This window comes from Pyrgilauda ruficollis, unplaced genomic scaffold (genome assembly GCF_017590135.1).
Source record: "Pyrgilauda ruficollis isolate IOZ18807 unplaced genomic scaffold, ASM1759013v1 scaffold74, whole genome shotgun sequence".
NCBI lineage: Eukaryota > Metazoa > Chordata > Aves > Passeriformes > Passeridae > Pyrgilauda > Pyrgilauda ruficollis.
The window spans coordinates 4,417,936-4,434,994 of NW_024529266.1; the positions used below are offsets into that span (position 1 = coordinate 4,417,936).

At 36.4% G+C, this 17,059-nt stretch overlaps 1 protein-coding gene across 12 annotated transcripts in view; it reads left to right on the plus strand.

Moving 5' to 3' along the window:
* The window catches only part of JAK2 (Janus kinase 2), an 87,067-nt gene that overhangs the window by 28,810 nt on the left and 41,198 nt on the right, over positions 1–17,059 (plus strand). For 4 of the 12 annotated variants that reach the window (XR_005956766.1, XR_005956767.1, XM_041486231.1 and 1 more), the window contains exons 1-2: positions 2,642–2,789; positions 14,545–14,795. Coding sequence is in view for 10 of the 12 variants with exons in the window: in XM_041486231.1 (XP_041342165.1) it covers positions 14,576–14,795 (220 nt within the window). In the remaining 2 variants the exon portion in view is untranslated. Of the gene's footprint in view, positions 1–250; positions 352–2,641; positions 2,790–3,359; positions 4,249–5,851; positions 5,873–8,355; positions 8,374–11,549; positions 11,568–14,544; positions 14,796–17,059 lie in introns of those variants that run through there. The other 8 variants (XM_041486234.1, XM_041486235.1, XM_041486232.1 and 5 more) reach the window with 6 other exon arrangements.

Sequence of the window (17,059 nt, forward strand, 5' to 3'; positions counted from 1 at the left end):
TTCCAAAACTTGGGAAGAGAGATTAAATTCTTATTTCATCAGAGCTGAGGTGAAGCTGCAAATAATTATGCCAAGTATGCTGAAAAGTTCTGTAAAAAAACTGAAGTGGCTTCTAAGTCTGAGATGATCTAGGAAAGAGTTCTTCTTCTGTAATTTAGAGAATGGAGTATCTTAGATTTTGAACAGATCACCTTAGGTAGATTAAAATTTCCTATCCACGAGTGGGTGGGAAAATAACACTTTTAGACGAGATTAGAACAGTATGATTGCTGAGTTGGAGTGGGGACCTGCAGGGAGAGCTGAGGTGCCTTGGTTCGTGTTACTGGGTGCGTGCATCTGCAGAACGTTTGGGTGAGTTCCCACAATGCTAAGGACACTGAAATGTGGGTGGAAGCCCTCAGGGCTCAGAGGCAAAACTTGTGTGTTGGAGTTTGACTTTTGTACTGAGAGATCTGAGTATTTTCAGGGGTTTTTTTCTAGTTTTCTGTCACCTGAAAGAATTTTAGGAGGAGTTAAATAAATTTTTTAGTGGGAATTTTGCAATGTAACATTTTTATCATCAACTTACCAGTTTATTTAATAATGTTGTGCTATGAATGCTTAATCTTTATTTTATAATGCCTTGTCATAAATGAACTGATAATAGCACAATCTGCAACAGCATATTTTAAAATCCAGAAAAGAACACTATATCTTCCTGTCTGATCTTCTGTATATCATAAACCAGTCAGTTACATTTGGCTTTTTTCCTTCCTTCATCAAGTTCAGTAACATAGGATTATCTAAAACCTATTTTGTAACAGTGCATCTACTCTTCATGTTTTAAAATCAGGAAATACTGGTTGTTTTCAGTAGTTTGACACTCTTGTTTCTGAGAGAAAAAAAAAAGTTTTTAAAATAGGTATTTATTCTAAAGCTATTGCATATCTTATTTAAACAGTTCCTTGTTTTTCCACTATGTTTTTTATTTATTGAGACTGTCAGGTAGTCTGCTAGATCTTATTAGTCTGTTGGAGCATAGTTTTCATGCTCTTGCTTTCTGCAGTTTTCTTAGGGTGTTTCAGGATATAATTTCAAAAATAATGAAAAAAGGTTTGTGTCATTATTGTTTCAGAGCTTGGGGAACAGTCAATGTGAATATAGGCAGTTCTAAGTTTATCTTATTTTGGAATATTTTCTTTCTCTTTGAAAGTGAAGTGTACAATTGAATGCTTAATCATACTCAGAGTTCTGCAAATACTGGGTCCACGTGATGATAATTTGACTCTTCCGCAGTGTTTGGGAAAGCACCAGTCTGTTCTTTCTTTAAAATGTTCAAGAGAACACAGACTGTTTGAAATGCTACACTGTGAAAATAACTTGTCTTAACTTAATGTTTCTTTCTCCTTGTCACTTCTAGTAGACTTCTGCAGAATCTCTGCTAGTGGTATATTTGATGAAAAACCTTTGTTTACTTTCAGAGCCCTGGGTTTTCTGGCCAGCATTTTTTTCTGACAATCTGCGTTTATAGAGATAACATGATCTTGGCAAAGCAAGTAGTGCAGTATCTTTGCAAAAGCTGTCTGGTATTTCAGATAGGGAACAAGTGGAGAACTTGCAGGCCATTGGTGTTTAAGGAAACATTAAATAAACTATCAAGCAAGTACATTTTCCTGAATTGTAAAGATAAAGCATCAACATTGGTGTTATAAATTATTCAGCAATATGAAGCATTAATATAGGATTTAAAAAAAGAATGTATTCTTTTGCAAAAATACTTCAGCTCTTCTCCTAAAGAGTAACAAGAAGCTGCACTATATATATATGTTATAATATCTATATAATTACAATATTTATATATTGATACAGTAATTGAACTCTGAATCATTATTTGGTGGGCTTGTGAATGCATTTACATAGTCTTGACTCTACTGTTTAATCAAACTTCTACAAAAATAATTTTATTTGAAATATTTCTGTGGCAGTTGCTTGAATATTTCAGATTGTTGCTTGTATGTTTCAGATGGTCTTCGTTATGTTTTGTTGTCTCATTTTATGTGATCAGGCCCTGACTCTCTAAGGGTTTATGAAAGTACATAGTCATAGCCTTGTTGAAACTGTATGGGATCTAAGTTGGAGAGCAGGGAGGGAAGTGTTCTGGGTTTTTGTTGGTTTTTCCTTTGGCTGGATTTTTAGGGGATTTTGGGGGGGATTTTTTTTGTTTGTTTGTTTGCTTGGTTTTCCAGGGGGGAGGGTGTTTTTTAAGGCAGGGTTGTAAATAATATTAGTGTCCTGGGTTCCTGTAACTGATGTGTTACTGTAAAGAGCTAGCTTGGTTTCCTTTACAAGACTTTAGGCACTTTTCCAAAGACGAGGAGGAAGGAGGGAAATGACACCAAAATCCCCTAGAAACCCCCGCACCTTGAGAAGGAAATTTGTACAATGAAATTTGCATTAGATCTGACCTTTTGAAGTACAGTTTCTTAACTGAAGCTGAAAAAGCAGGGTAGACTGAAGAAAGTATTTCTGGAGAGTCCAGAGGAGACACTGACATCTATTGCTCTTGGCTGTTTGGAAGAGTTTGCTGATTCACTCTGACTTAACTGTTATCCTGTTTACATGCTGACAGTTATTTCTGCAAAGAGCTAATTTGTTGAAGCATGTGTTTCCAGATTCTCTTCAGATAGTGTAGCTGGCATAAGAATAGTTCCTTCGTCCAGATGTTTTCACATTTTTGATGTCTCTGTCTCAGATTTACTAGATTTGTTTTCCACCATATTTTTCCCAGAAAAAAAGTTACAGGAATCAAGGTAATGCATGTTTTATCATTGAGGCTATTATTGGAATTTTCTTGTCCAAGACCACTTTACCTTGCTTTGGTCAGGTGATGAAAACTGGGAGGGGAAAGAAGCCAAATAACCTATGAAATTGGGAACAGTGGGAGTGACATCTTACAAACATAACATTGTGTTATGTTGAGCGTAGTGGATCTTCTTGTGGTTTTTCTTTTTGTGGGCAGAAGAGCTGGTTTGGGTTATGATTATTATATTCTATATTATATACTTTACTGTGTATGGCAGACTGGAAAAGTGTACCTTTAATCTCTAAGGGTAGATATTTAGAAGTTTGGCAAAGAGCAGTAGTTTCAGTTGGGATATTCTGGAGTTGAAACAGGAGGCATCATTTCACCTAGAATGAAGAGACCTGGTGATACTGTTCCATGGAATTATTTCTCACTTAAGTGACTGCAAATTTCATTAAACAGTCTTGGAGGTTAGAGTAACAGATTTTTTTCTTAAGATGTTCTGATTCTTGGGCAGGAATCAGGATCGTTCATTCCCCTCTTTTCTTTTGTCTCTTTTTTCTTTTATGCTGCCAAATGCAATCTGTATCGAAAGAGAAAAGCCATAAAATAAACCATGAAGGTGAAAGCATGTTTTTAAACATTGTTTTGACACTTGACTTTAGAATGGCTCTTCCTCTTTCTGTTTACTTCCTACTTGCCTAGAGGAGACTTAGTGATGTCACTGCCCTTTCTCCCTACTACATAATCTTCTGCTCCTGGTTCTCAGGAAAATTCTAGCTCTTGAGCCTTCTTGAGCTCTGCATGTAGTGTAAACACGTATGACAGTTGCTGTAGAGGCAGTAGTTTTACTGAGCTCTGAGGAGGGAAGTTGCCACACTGGGGAAGTGAGATAAGAATGCAAGAAAATGGAGATGACAGAATTCAGAAGGAAGTCCAAAAGAGTTTAGCTTTTTAAAATCCAGGTCTTGGAAAAAGCTTCCTGAACAAATGCAAGCAGGGCAATTTATGCTAATAGCCAATGGCAACTGGAAAGAGTTATGACTGGTTTTCCTCACAGAAATATTTGCTGTGAGAAACTTTTTCTTCTGTGAGGAAGAGAACTCTTTAATTTCTGCCAGTAAATAACTCTGCTTCGTTAAATTGTTTTGTTGATATTTGCTTAGAGGATATATTTTTTATAGACTCAGAACTCCAGAGTGCATCTGTAGTGGGAGAGGATAAAGAACTTTGTCAAAAGTCTGACGTCTTTCAGAAGTACCAGACCAGTGCAGATGGTGTGTCTTGGCTGTTCTCTGTTGTATCTGTTCCACAGTTAAGGTGCTAAAACCAGAACATAGCTGGGAAATCCCTGCCTGCCTCAGAAGGCTGGGAGAAGAGTAACTGGTTTGGAACCTTTTCCATTGTGATACAGCTGGTGCCTGCCGTGCCACTCTTCAGCACTCACTGACTGCAGTGTGAAACGTGTATGACTTCTGAGAGCTTAGCACTAGCTTGTGTGGCTCTTGACAGCATCTGTAAACCGACATCTGTTTTGCAACTGTTGATGCTATTCTTTGGCCCTCAGTACTGTAGAAACAAGTGCTGGTTCATGTTTTCACAAATTACTCTTCAATTATGACAGCAGAAATTGCGTTTGGGAAAGAATAGCTAGCTTTTTTCAAAAGTGTCTTCCAGCATCACCTCCTGACGGTCTCAATCTTACAACATTTAAGAAAATTAAGTAATTTCACAGACGACTTTGCTGCTGTTGTTTTTTTTTTTTTGCTTTTGTTTGCACTTCCAGTATTTTTTTTTAACTTGAGTGAGGCTGTAGCTGTCTTATATACTCTCTATAGGTTGTTGAAGGGTTTTTCCCCAAGACAGCATTTTTAACAAAAATGCCTTTTAATAGAAAAATACTTTTTTCTTCTTCTTTTTTGATGGTTTGTTGGAATATTTTTTAACATTGAAATGATATTTTTTCATTGAACCTTTTTTTATAATTTCTTAACTTCTTCATAATGCATTGGTAGTTTTTCCTGTGTAGAAGTTGGTGCTTTGATTGCTCACTTTAGAAGAGTTCACTATTTTTTTTTTTGTAACTAAAATCCAGCCAGGCATAATGAGACCAGTAGCAAGCAGTTCTGCTTTTTACTTTGAATTAATTTCCTCCATGTACACAGGAGCATTGGGAATTCCTATTTGATGTCTTTCTGAAAGAAATCAAAGAACCAATTCAGGAAGACCTGTGCTCTAGTATGTAACTAGGAACAATCTTTTGTTCCATGATCTGAGCTATTAAACAGTACTGTTTTCAGTACATTTAACCAAAAAAAATCTAGTATGATGTAGCATATTTGTGAAAATATCACTTAGTCCTAATTTTGGTGTTGTCATCTTTTATTGCATCACTTTAAAAGAATTTGGGAGGTATGTAAGGGAGCAAAAGTAAATTGGTGATAATTTTCACATGCTTCATGCAAATGGCCTTCCTGACCCATTATCATTACTTTTCCTATGTCTTGTGTGTATATAAAGATGTGCCAGTAATGGTGGCTCTGAATGGACTAAGGACTCTCAGATGCCATTATTTTGGAACATAATCTGTGCCAAATGATTGGGCAACTGTTTGAATTGCTTGGAAATTTTCTGATGAAATAGACTTTTGCTAAAATTTATCACTGTGGTGAAACTGAAATGTTTTGCAGATATGGATCAACTTTTTCCAAAGTTCTAATGGAACCTAAACAAAGCTGTTGCTTCTTTGATTTGATTACTTCTCTGGTAACTCACCTACAAGGCATGTTACTGTGATGTTGAGGCTTCTACCTGAGTGTGGTGTTCATTCATTTTCTGACAGTAGCCCCAGGTAGTTTTCTTCCTGCAATAAGTACAGTGATTACTTCATTCTGTTGTGAAGAACTTAGAAATCAAAATTTTCAGAATGAAAATATCAGAATGAAAATGGAGTAATCCTCATATTAACAGCTATCCACTTAGTCCCTGTGTGTCATGCAAGCAGATCAGGCCAGGACCATTACTCTCTTCTTACACAAAAGTTCATGGACTGAATTGTGAATACCGGGAGTGGCTTTCCAAGTGAAAACTGTAAGCAAATGTTATCTTTGCTTCTCTACCTTTTTTTTTAGGTTTTTTTTTTTGTTTGTTTGTTTTTTTTTTTTTTTTTTGGCATGTTTTGTCATTGATATATTAATCTGTCACCTTCTGTATGTATTTGCTTGCTACCACATGCATTCAAATTTTGGTGTATTAAAAATTCTTCTGTGCTATTAGTATACAGTTGATAAAGAAGGAAAACTCCTTTGGAGTTACTTAACATTTTGGGCTTGTTTCTTGTAAAAGCAGTTGTTTTCTTGTGTGGCTTCACCTCATGGCAGGGGAACAATAGGCACAGTATATTAGAAAAATGACCATGAAAACTGAAGATGCACTCCTTGTTCGCTAAACATCTTTGAATATGCTTTAGGAGAATATTTTATATTTTTGTGAAAGCTGGTTTTAAGGTCAGAATAAATATTAAAAGACAACAATAAAAGAATAAAATATGAAAAGACAACAGAGTTTTAATGCAGAAGATGGTGCATTTGAAGTGCAGATTAATTTTATTTATGAACTTGCCACCTACTTTCCAAGTAATGGAAAAAAGTTCTCAGATTTTCCAGTTTGCTTAGTATTTTTAAAAGTATTGTTGAATATTTTGGCCAAGTTTGTCAGGAGAACATTTTCTTATGAATATATACTTGAAATACATTAATCTGTTCCTGTGAATTTTTTGTGAAATTCTCGCTGATGTGACGTGTTCGGACTGAACAAAGACTTAATGGACCTCTTGTTGGTCCATTAAAAAGCACTGTCATTCTGTAAGAGGTGGTGTTTTAAAAATACAATACTTTATTGCCTGTCAGCATAGTGTATGCATTTGCTTCCTTGAATTTAGCATACTTTTGTGTGTAAAGCAACCCACTGAAACAAGCTTGTACACACAAAGAAAATCAGACCAGATTAGCAAGGATACCTGATGTCGTATATGCAGAATATGAAAACTATTGCTATTGTCATAAGATTTTAAACTTTTAATAGCATAACAAGCCATGCTGAGCACATGTTATGGGCAAGCTTAATTGTGGTCCATTTGTCTGTGTATTCAAACGGAACTGCAAAGACTATAATTAAATATTAATTATACATATTAAGAGTAAATGAAACAAACTAGCCAAAATGATGGGAAGCTGACTGACTTTTTTTCTCAGTCTAAGTTTGGATTTAGAGTTGAAAACTTGATTCTTGTCGTCTTGGAACAAGATGCATAATACCCTTGTGATGTTCTGTTACTACTGGCTAATGTGAGATTTGTTAGTGCTTTTTATGATACTTTGCTGCAATCTTAATCTGCTGTCACAGGTAGAGTGAGACCTTCAGACAAAGTTTATTAGAAAAGTTTCCATTGAGTCATGAGGTGCAGAAGGGACCTGCTTGCCTTCTAAACTCCTTCTCAAGGAGGTGCCTGGTGTGGCTGGATCCAATCTTAGTGCCAAACTAATAGTTTTAGGCCTAAGAAAGTATAGGGTTGTGATTGAACCTTTACAGCTTTGTCCCACAGGATTAAGGGAGGCAAAGAAGATCTATTAATATAAAAATGAATTATTTACTATAATAAATTATTAGATATGAAGATCTTAATCAGAATTATTTACTATGCATTATAGAAGCTAAAACTAGGATAGTATAGTGTATGCTATGTCAAAACAATTATATTAAAGCAATTTCATTAAAGCTAGCAAAGAAAGCCCCTAAAAATTATTAGGTAGAGATTGATGTTACTTACCTGTATCACCAACTGTGTCACCTTAGCATTTTTAGGTAAGGATATTTTACTGTATTTGCCACACCTTCACCTCACTATCAGGATGTTAAACTTTGGTGTTGATGAGTCAAGCTGGTTTTAGCATAATCCAATACCAAAAGCAGCATGATGCCCTCTTATAGTTCACTACAGATAGCTTTGCAAAATAGAGCATTGTTCAAGTTGGTTCATCCCATTCTAGGCAGAGCATCCTGCTATACCACCTACTCACCATTACTTGGGAAGGCTTTCAGTATTGATGTTCATTCAAATTCCTTGAATGAAGGATGTGTATATAAGCAGATGGAAAGTGTGCACATTGCTGTCATCTTTGGTTTACGGGCAATAAACTTACTGAGTTGTTGGGGGACAGCCTATGTCTTCAAGGCCTTGCTTGTCAATAGAAAATACTATTTATTCTTTCTTCTTTCACCAAGCAGTTGGTGACAAGGCACAAACATTCATTGTATTTATAGCAGTTCTGAAGAACTTGCTGAAATAACAAATGCTGTATTGTGTTCTTTGCAGACAGTGGCAACTGGGAGATGATGGACTAATTTATTTTGGCTGAGGTTCATTGGACTCTTAAGTTTGTTTTGGAATTGGGCATTTAAATCCTTGCAGCTACCAGAAATGTAAGATGGTGGAGACTTGAACAAATAGAGGGAAGGAGGAAATAGGGGAGCTAGGTCACTGACAAGATGGTGCACTGTGAGATTGGTACAGCAGCTCTGCTTCTAAAAGAGTAAGTTGTGTCAGATGAAACTTAGTCTGAAAGTGTGTGAACTGAATAGTTTTTTAAGGCCTTAATGCAGATCCTGTAGATGGAATGAGGGAGAAAGAGAGAAATATGTCACATGAACCTGTTGAGCTTGGAGTTTTTAATCTGTGTGTTTCCATGCTTCTTGATCACAGCTGTAAACTGCTTTTTACTAAGTAAGCAATCATTTTGTTCGTCATGTGAAGAATAGATTTTCTGTTAGTCTGCTTCATTGATTTTTTTTGCCTGTGAAGCACAAGCTACAGTATTTTTGATAGTATTCAAAATGTTGGAATCCTTATTCTGCTGGATTTGTGGAAAAACGACATAGTTAAACATAGATAAATCTTCATGCAGTTTTGGTTAAAGTCAGGAGCCTGACTGGGAATTACGAATGCTAGGCAGTTCTCAGCATGGAACTGTACTTTTAAAATAGAAGATAAATTAGAATACCCACAATGCCCCTTGATCTGAAACCTGTAGGAATAGGTGATTGTTCCCTGCTTCGTTTGAAGGTCGTGCTCTCAGACCAGTGTGCATAGAATGTGTGCTCAGAAGGTCGGAGACAGACAGCTCTCCCCCAAACAATCCTTCCTCTCTCCTTCCAGCACATCAGCACAGGTCTGGAAAACCTGTGCTGACTGTACTGGCCTTGAGATCAGATCCTGGTATGGTCTGAAGCACTTGGAGGAGGTGCCTACAAAATACACAACTTGTCCAAGCAAGGCAAAACTGTCTGTCTCTAAAGCTAGTATTGCTGGAGGAGAAATGCTAATCATTGCCACCAGGATGACTTCTGTGGGGAAAGAAGCTGAATTTACTGCTCACTGAGATGGGTTCTTTTTTGGGGATGGAAGAAGGGAGTGTGGTATTCATGATAGACTCAATCAACACAGCGCCTGGCACTGAGGAAGCTGTGTTGAAGTCTTTGCTCCTGTTCAGGGAGATACCTGTCTGAAGAGTCATCCAGTATGAAACTTGAAGAGTTCTCCATTTTGAATTCTGCCCCCTTCAGACTTCCATGTGTTGTATTTCCCCCACCTTTATTCAGTTTTAAAATCAATTTTTGGTTCTCTGTCAGGTCCTTTCTGTGTTGGGAGGGTCACAAAAGGAATATATATTTTTTTCATTGCTGCAGGAAGCTGCTGTTGTGCTTAAGCACTTTCAAATAGTTTTCTGCAACCACAGAAGTGTTGTGCAATGAGAGCAAAGGGTGTGTGTGCCCTTGCCCTTCCTGCTGCAAGATAGTTGATCTTAACTTCCACGTGAATTGAAATGAGTGGATGTTGTCAGTTTTCAAACAGATTTAATTGTTGTGGCTAAAGGGATTATTATTACATGAAGTGAACATACCATGTCTCTTTTTGTGATTACTTTCACTTTTTCATTTTGATTCTCTCCATGTAATGCCATCAACAGTTTTCTCAAACTGATGCTGTATTCACAGAAAAGAAAAACATGTTGTGTGCAAAAAAACCTGGTGATTACATTTGAAGTCAGGTATCTGGCTTCTATGCCACTTTCTTGCTAGAACTGAGAGGTAGTGTTAGTACCACAAATGTGGTTTAATTTTTTTTTTAATTTTGTATTTTAAAAAGCCTAAATTAAAAAAGTTCTTGGCATAGATGACAGGAATTTGGGCAAATAAGACAGGAGGAGATCACTTCATCTGTAACTAAATACAGATTTGATATCTTCAGTAATCATGCATTATGTATTGTTCACAGCCATTAACATTCTTTTAATATTGTACTTTTAATGCAGATACATTATGTTCCACCTCCGCCTGTGTGCTTGCTTTGTCTGACTTTCTGTGGATTCCTGCAGTGAGTGGATGTCTTGTGACATGCTCATTTAAAGGGATTCATCACTCCCATGTTTAGTACAGAGATTTCTCAAGTGATAAAAAGGTCATTAACTGTTGGGGATTTATCTGTAGTGAGATGCATTAAACCTTTGAAATTATACATTTGAAGTGGTATGGCTAAAGACCCTGGCTCAGGAGGCTTCCCTTCAAGAGCCAGCTGTTGCCTCAAATGCTCCCACCCCGCCCCGACCCCCCCCCCGACCCCCTTCAAAAAAGAAACCCTGTAAGTTGGAAAACAATCTTCTGAAGGCTGTGAATATTGCATATTATTAAATAGTATGTCCTCCATGTTTTAGTGAAATGTCTTCTGTGAGTCATGATTTCAATCTAATTAACCAGTTTCTTGATGGTTGACTTAGAAAGAACCGTATAAATTACAATTCTGCAGCGTAGTGTGGCTGGTGAAGATAATTTTCAGGTGCATTGCTGATACAAATGTCAGCAGAGAATTGTATGTAGACATGTTCCGTTGTAGATGCTGGTGATTGTGGTTGCCTCAAATGCCCCCACCCCGCCCCGACCCCCCCCCCGACCCCCTTCAAAAAAGAAACCCTGTAAGTTGGAAAACAATCTTCTGAAGGCTGTGAATATTGCATATTATTAAATAGTATGTCCTCCATGTTTTAGTGAAATGTCTTCTGTGAGTCATGATTTCAATCTAATTAACCAGTTTCTTGATGGTTGACTTAGAAAGAACCGTATAAATTACAATTCTGCAGCGTAGTGTGGCTGGTGAAGATAATTTTCAGGTGCATTGCTGATACAAATGTCAGCAGAGAATTGTATGTAGACATGTTCCGTTGTAGATGCTGGTGATTGTGGTTAGGGCAGTGTATGGAATGATTAATCTTATCCTTTAGAAGCCATGGCTTAAAATATTATCTGTATTAGGAACATAAAATAATTCTATTGAATCAAATAATCTGTTCATCAGTACCAGAATAACATCTCCTACAGCTAGTAGTTTTCATCTCCAAAACTTCATTCTTATCTCAGACTTTGTTACCAGAGACCTATTCCTGTTTATTACTTGAATAACTGGTTTGGCCATTTTTTTAATTGAGTCTTTGTTATGTCAGACATCCACTCTAAAGATTTGTGTGGACTTGGTATAGGGTTTTTTGTTCAAACAAATATCTTTGTGGCACCAAGTAACTTATCTACAAAAGTTGCATTCTGAATATGTTAAATCCTTTCATAAAGCAGTGAGAATTATTTACATTCTTTATAGAAACACACAAATTCTTTTGAATTACAGTATGAACAAATCTGTATACCCCAGAAGATTATACTCAGTGAGTTCTGCAAACAGGTATGCTGTTGTCTCCCAGTATATTTAGTCTCAAAATACTTAACTCCATCAGAAGAATAGGTCATATTTAAAATATACTAGATCAACAGCAGTTAATTTTTTGGCCATGTTTAGTATTTCTGTTGTGCTAATATAGTGGAATAGAGCAAAGCAGGGAAAACCAAATGTGTCCAATTTGAGACTCGTTTGCTAAGAAAAACAGGTGAAAGCAGTTTTGTATTGTTTTCACCAGCGAGTGATGACCTTGTGTTTCAGTTACTTTGCACGTCAGGTTCTGCCCATATAACTGCTTTAGTTACATGTACGAGGCAGAGGGCAAGAAAATGTGTTTTCTATTTTCAGTGAAGAAAATAATGTAGGACTATTTCTTGGTTTCACCTGCTTTGTCTGCACTTTAACAAACTTGAAACTTGAAAATCAGTTAATTTGAAGTCATGACACAATTTTACTGAATAGTATGTCTTGAGATTTTTTTCACATTGTCATATGGAACCTGTGAAATTAGAGCAACAAATAGAACAGAGTAGAGTATTTACTTTGTATTGTTTACTGCATTTTATTGCTATTTCACATTCTTAGGTGTGATTAAGCAAGGTTCCCTTCTTGGTTTATCGAGTTTTTTAATACAGAAACAAAGAGAATGATGGGAGTTTTTTGAAAGGACAAATATATCGTAAATACACAGACTTTATGAAGGAGAGGCAGGCAGAAGCACGTGTGTTTAGTACACTTCTGAAACTGGACAGGTTTTCAGTTAGGTTGACAAATTACATTTCCATTCACTTTTGGATAGACATAAAGCTGAGTGACCAGGATGAAAAATCAGGTTAATGTTTGAATAAACAGAGGTTAATTTTGGAGTATTTTGGGAAAATTACTGTAGTAATTAAAGATGACCCCCTGTGGTATTACACCCTGTGGGTTAAACCTGGGACTGTTTTATAAAAGCAAGTTGCAGAGCACAGACATTACGTCTTGCATAATGTTGACAAAAGTAGTGAGAAATCTTTTAAATATAATGTTTATAGTCATGTAGTGGTTATTTTCTTCTAAAAAACAATAATTCCTTGTTGAGTGAGGAGGGATGATTTTTCTTTTTTTTCTTTTCTCTTTCCCCCAGAATTAGCGTAATGGTAACACCGTTTTATCCTCTTGTATATGTAATTGAATATTTTTGTCATCTCATAACTCATTAAGTTAGTTTTTCTTATTTAAGATCAGCCTTTTTTTCCTGCTGATGTAACTGTTGTGGTTTCCATAGCACACATCATCTTTAGCCCTCATTAATGAATATTCATACACTCATCCTTTCTTAAATAATTCTAGTTAGGAGCAGAAAATTTAAAAAACAACCCCCAAAACATGTTCCAAACAGCTCTTTCCTATAAAGCAACATAGTTCAATACAAACAAAAGCTGTTGAAAATAATGCATTAAGAATGTAATATTCATATGCCTGTGCAGAACAATAGACATATTTTTAACTTAAACATTTACATTTTCAGTATCTTTATTAACCATTCAATATCTTAAGCAGCAACATGCAGACCCTTAGTGAGTTTGGGAATGACACCAAGCATACTAGTGCAGATGAAGGGACTGAGGGAAGGGACACCGTCCAGCGGCACCTTGACAGACTTGAGAAGTGATTCCATGGGAAACTCATGAAGTTCAACAATGCCAAGTGCACCTGGTCCTGCATCTAGGTTAGAGCAATCTCCAGGATCAGTACAGGCTGGAGGATGAATAGATTTGAGAGCAGCCCAATGAGGACTTGGGGATTCTGGTAGATAAAAAGTGAGATGTGAGCTGACAATGTGTGCTGGCACCCCAGAAAACCAATTTCATTGTATACAAAGAAGCATTGCCAGCAGGTCAAGGGGTGTGATTCTCTTCCTCTGCTGTGTTTTTGTGAGACTGCACTTGGAGTCCTGTGTCCAGCTCTGGAATCCCTAGCACAGGGAAGACATGGAATATTTGGAGTGAGTCCAGAGAAGGGCCACAGAAACAATCAGAGCTCTGGAGTGCCTCTTCCATGAGGAAGGACCGAGATAGTTGGGGTTTTTCAGCTCAATGAGAAGGAGGTGTCAGGGCAACGTTATTGTGGCCCAAACCATACTTTGATTCTAAAAAAATCAAATTTTTTAAATTGTCTTGTTTGAACCTATTCTGCATTTTCAGAATAAGAAATGCAGAATTCCAGGTGGTGGCTACTTGGAATAACTTCTAATAAAAGCAAGCTTGTTGACTGTGATTGAAGCTTTTGCCTTACAAGGGGTTGTACCGATTAAAATTGTGATGCAGTCACAGAGAAGCAAAGATATTCTTCAACTGGCTTTTGGAATATGCTGTTGAATCTCACATTTTTAAACTGTTTTTTCATTATCAAATATATGTGTGGTTATTTTTTACATTATTAGTCTTTGATTACATTTATCAGAGACGACTGTTATTTTAATGGCAGATAAAATTATTTTTTTTCTGGAAGAAGGTGGTCTTGGAAGATTGCCTATTCCTAGGTCAACAAACCATGTCTGTTAGATTCTCATCTCAGCACTTTTTTGAAGTGTTTGCTTACAAGGAAAATTCAGCTGCAAGGTGCTGTTTCTGTCTTTCTCTCCATCAGTGCAAGTTTGTGACCCAACTAGATCTTGTTGAAGCAATTCTTTTGACATTCAGGTTTAATTAGCATGTTGCAGGTAAGCACATGCTGTCTAAAGTCCAGTGAAAAGTGATAATCCTCTAACTGGACTCCCAGTTTATATTTTGTTTTTTCCTTTAATACTGTCAGTTACTTTTCCTCTAGGGCTATATAGTAAATCGAGGAGAAACTTTGCTTTTTGTAAACCACCTAAGCTGTTTGCTTGTCTTCAAGTTCTAATGATTTTCAGTGTCAGAACAGTACTGTCACTAAATATGAATATTACAAATAAAACCAAGTGCAGTTAGTCAAGAAGTATTTCTTACATTTCTTTCAGGCAGATGCTTTGAACAGAACCAAAACAAACTATGGCTTGTCTTACAATGACAAATGTGGAAAGTACAGCAACTTCTACTGTCCACCAGAATGGTGACATCCGTGGAAATAGCAGTGCACCCAAGCAGACAGAACCATTGCTTCAAGTGTACCTTTATCATTCTCCTGGGAAGACAGAAGGAGACTACCTTCAATTTTCAGCTGGAGAATATGTTGCAGAAGAGATTTGTGCTGTTGCCTGTAAAGCCTGTGGTAAGTATATACCTAACAGTTTATAATATAATGAAGCAGTGAAATCCAGCTTCATACAAGAAAGTTTTCAACAATCCAAAGCTCATCACAATGGTGGCATTTAGACTGTTCTCTGTTCTTTCAGATGTAATTAGCTCCAGACTGTAAAACTGTTCCCATTAGAATGGTTGTGAAGCTGAATTGGGTGACTGCCGTATTTTTTCAAATAATTTAAGGGTATACCATCCTGTAATTGAAAGTTGTCTTTCATTGAGCTAAGTTTGAATAGTTAAATCATAGCAGGAGCTGTAAATAGCTTGAATTACTTCCTGATGCAGTCCTGCACAACAGATTGGTCCTGGAAGTTATGTGCATATGTTGTATATTATACATGCTTAGTCACTTTGCAGAAGGAAACTGTTCTGTTAGATATAACATGAATGCTTGTGTGTGTGGTTGATACTCTTTGAAATGGTTTAGGAAATAAAGTGTGTCAATAACATGGTGGTATATTATAAATAAATAATACATTGATATCTAAGAATGCCTTTCAATTGTTGCATTTACCCATAGTCTAACATACACTAGGGCTGAAATCTGTAGTAAAATAATTCAAGCTTGGATTTTGTGCATGCGTCTTTCTTTGCAAAAGTACATTGGATTTTTTAATAAAACAAATTCATTCCTATAATCTCTGGGTGTGAAAGTGATCATCTTTTTGTTGTTTTTTCTCTTTCATAGCAACCATTAGTGCTTAAATCATGAGGCATTGCTTCTTATTGTTTATTATTCTTTTTTTTTTCTGAGAGGATTTTTTGGTTGTACATCAGAAAACATATGGCTCCATGCAGTCAAATAGTGTTTGTTTGCAAGACTCATCTTTCAGGAGTAAGCTATGAGTCAGAATACTTGGTTAAGAAGAGAGTGATTTGGGTAGTAAGCAAGACTGAAATATAACAAATTTGGTAATTGTTACTTAATTTTGCAATGTGAACAACTCATAGATCTTTTGATAGCAGAGCTGATTATATCCAACTATGACTACTGTTGGAGGCAAAGCAGGACTGGATCTAGGCAAACATCAGCAGTCAGAGTCTTGTTATGTATCATTTAAACAGTTCAAACCATGGAAAATTTTCCAGTCACTGCTAACTTGACATTAGATCTGTTATATCTGGCTATAAAAATATTAGTCTGTCTAAATATTTTTCTGCCAGTTTGATATATGCATGCAAAAGCTTGACTTTTTTTTTTTTTTTTTTTTTTTTAAACTTTATTTTAAAACAGTTTTCTGGTTTGGGAAAAATATAATAAACATTTTTGTAAGTTTGTATTTTTATAAGGAAAACTGTACATAAAAGTGACTATCACATTTTCCAAGCAGAAATGCAAAAATAAATAAGGTGTCTTGAAATTAAATTTAAATTGATGAGTTAGTCATGGTTCAGTTCTTGCATGTTAGCTAGTTAATTCCAAGTAAAATATTAGAAATGTCATACCAAATTGAAGAAAAGGTATTGTTCTCAGCCTGAAGGGGAAAGTGGTATTAGAGGAACTAACTGATGACGGAAATGAAATACATTAGAGAAATTGTTCTAAAGGTTGCAGAATCTTTGTGTTATTTGTATCTTCATTTTAATTCACACCATCTGAATTGCAAATATGTCTTAACTTCCATGGTACAACTCTTGAAAAATGCTGGTCTCTCTTGGAAAACCATAAAATGGCAGAGAGTTTTTAATTATAAGTAAGTAAAAGCACTGTTTCAAAGCATTTAATGTGACAAGTGGTGGCAGTGTTTGCAGTCAATTGAATGTTTTCAAGGGAGAGAGTGCAGTGCATAATGTTATGATTTGTAGTAAGTCTTTGCTTCTATGCTCCAGAAGAGATTCCGTGGTGCTAACAAGGGAATTCTAGGCATATTTTTCCTAACATGCGGAATTTCCAGAGTTGACATGAGTCAGGATTCGCACAGCTCGGAGTTGTCATTGAGTATAACTGTTCACTGAGGGTTGTTTTTTTTTTGTTCAGTTGTTTTACTTGGTTTCAGGGTTTTTTTCTGTGTGTGTGTGTTAGCTTGTTTTTGTGAGGTCGTGTTGTTGTTTGGTTTTTCTTTGTTTGTCATCCTTTAAGTGATAGCCTTTCCTGAAAATCCACCCAGAACATGTAGCCCCCCTGCTTTCCCTCACTTGCTGGGGAATTAATAGATCAGAACTCTGGGCAATTCTGTTTTTCCAGGAAAAGAAATAGAAGCTTTGATTGACTATTCAGAAACCATTTTGTTG